Here is a 1629-nt window from a genome sequence, read left to right on the forward strand (position 1 = left end):
TATATATATATATATATATATATATATATATATATATATATATATATATATATATATATTTTATATTTTAAAATGGTTAATTTTCAAAGCACGTAAATACTTAAAGAAGTCGTTATTGTAAATTGAGACTTTTTTTGTAAACGACGACTTCTAATTAAATAAAAAAATGAACAATTTAATATATAATTTTCAAAAAGGAATATATTGATAATTTAAAAAAAAATGGATTATTAAAACAAAAAACCATCATATATACTAACGATTAATCAATAATTTTTCGGTTTAGAGACTTATTCATGCATGCACGTTACAAAAACCTCGTCAAACAAATTGAAAGAATTTTCATTTAAATGATGTTCCATAATGGCTGGTGAGTTGTATATATTAACGTATTTATATAAAGCTTGTATTCCATCACAATTAAGTTGGGTCGTTTGAAGGCAATGGCTCAGTTTTATTGCACAACCTGGAGAACCATAATTTCAATTTCCCATCTCAACAAATTTAGCATGGACTAGACCACCAACAAAAATAGCATGATATATATAAATATATATTATAATGATAAATTAAGAAAAAAACTGACCCGTGGACATTGGTGGGCCACAAAAGGAATGCAAAAGACACTCCTTAGGAAAAGGAATACGTAGTGGTTTACAATAATAGAATACCATACAACCATGCATTACCTAGTTTCCATCTCCTATAAAACAAGACAATCTAGAGCCTGAAATTACTGTCATCTTCCTTATACCACTATCATTTTTATCATTTTTCTTTCTACCCCTTGCAGGCCTCTCTGCTGAAAGAGGCCTACAGGAGGGCGGGCTCTTCCAGGGCTTACAGAAAGAAATAAGGAAGACGACCGTAATTTTATAGCTTTGACATAATGGAGTCTGAAAATTTATTTGAAGATCTCAAGAAGGAGAGTGTGGATCTTGTAAGTTAACAAACACATATAATGTCACTGTTTTAAATTTTGGTTTCGGTTATGCTGCGATTCTTGTTATTGCGGCAAAAAAAAAAAAAAATGCAGCCGGTGCAATTATAATTGCATGACATGATTTTTAATAATTTTAAATCAGTTTGGTTTATTTTATTTTTCCTTTGCAATGAAAATTAAGATGTTACGTTTGCATGTGTGTGTATATATGTGTAGGAAAATATTCCCATTGAGGAAGTTTTCAAGCAGCTAAAATGTAGCAGAGAAGGTTTAACATCAGCTGAGGGAGAAAATAGGCTACAAATTTTTGGTCCCAACAAGCTAGAGGAGAAAACAGAAAGCAAGTTCCTTAAATTCTTGGGTTTCATGTGGAATCCACTATCATGGGTTATGGAGGCTGCTGCTATTATGGCCATTGCAATGGCTAATGGAGGGGTAATTAATTACAATTTACAAATTAATCTCTGTTTATAAGTTTACATAATTTATTTATTATTGTTATCTAACAATGAACTTGTATATAAAATAGGGCAAGCCAGCAGATTGGCAAGATTTCGTTGGTATTGTTGTGTTGCTCATCATCAACTCAACCATTAGTTTCATTGAAGAAAACAATGCTGGCAACGCCGCAGCAGCTTTGATGGCTGGTCTTGCACCCAAAACCAAGGTAACATTAACAATAACAC

The 1629-nt window shown here is 31.4% G+C and overlaps 1 protein-coding gene across 2 annotated transcripts in view; it reads left to right on the top strand.

The window, feature by feature from the left end:
• The first annotated feature begins 726 nt into the window (after positions 1-726).
• The window catches only part of LOC101501318 (ATPase 8, plasma membrane-type-like), a 5417-nt gene continuing 4514 nt past the window's right edge, over positions 727-1629 (top strand). For both annotated transcript variants that reach the window (XM_004508326.3, XM_027337069.2), the window contains exons 1-3: positions 727-940; positions 1160-1378; positions 1473-1610. In XM_004508326.3, coding sequence (XP_004508383.1) covers positions 890-940; positions 1160-1378; positions 1473-1610 — 408 coding nt within the window. In that variant the 5' untranslated portion in view covers positions 727-889. The remainder of the gene's footprint in view (positions 941-1159; positions 1379-1472; positions 1611-1629) is intronic.

This window comes from Cicer arietinum, chromosome 7 (genome assembly GCF_000331145.2).
Source record: "Cicer arietinum cultivar CDC Frontier isolate Library 1 chromosome 7, Cicar.CDCFrontier_v2.0, whole genome shotgun sequence".
Classification (NCBI taxonomy): Eukaryota; Viridiplantae; Streptophyta; class Magnoliopsida; order Fabales; family Fabaceae; genus Cicer; species Cicer arietinum.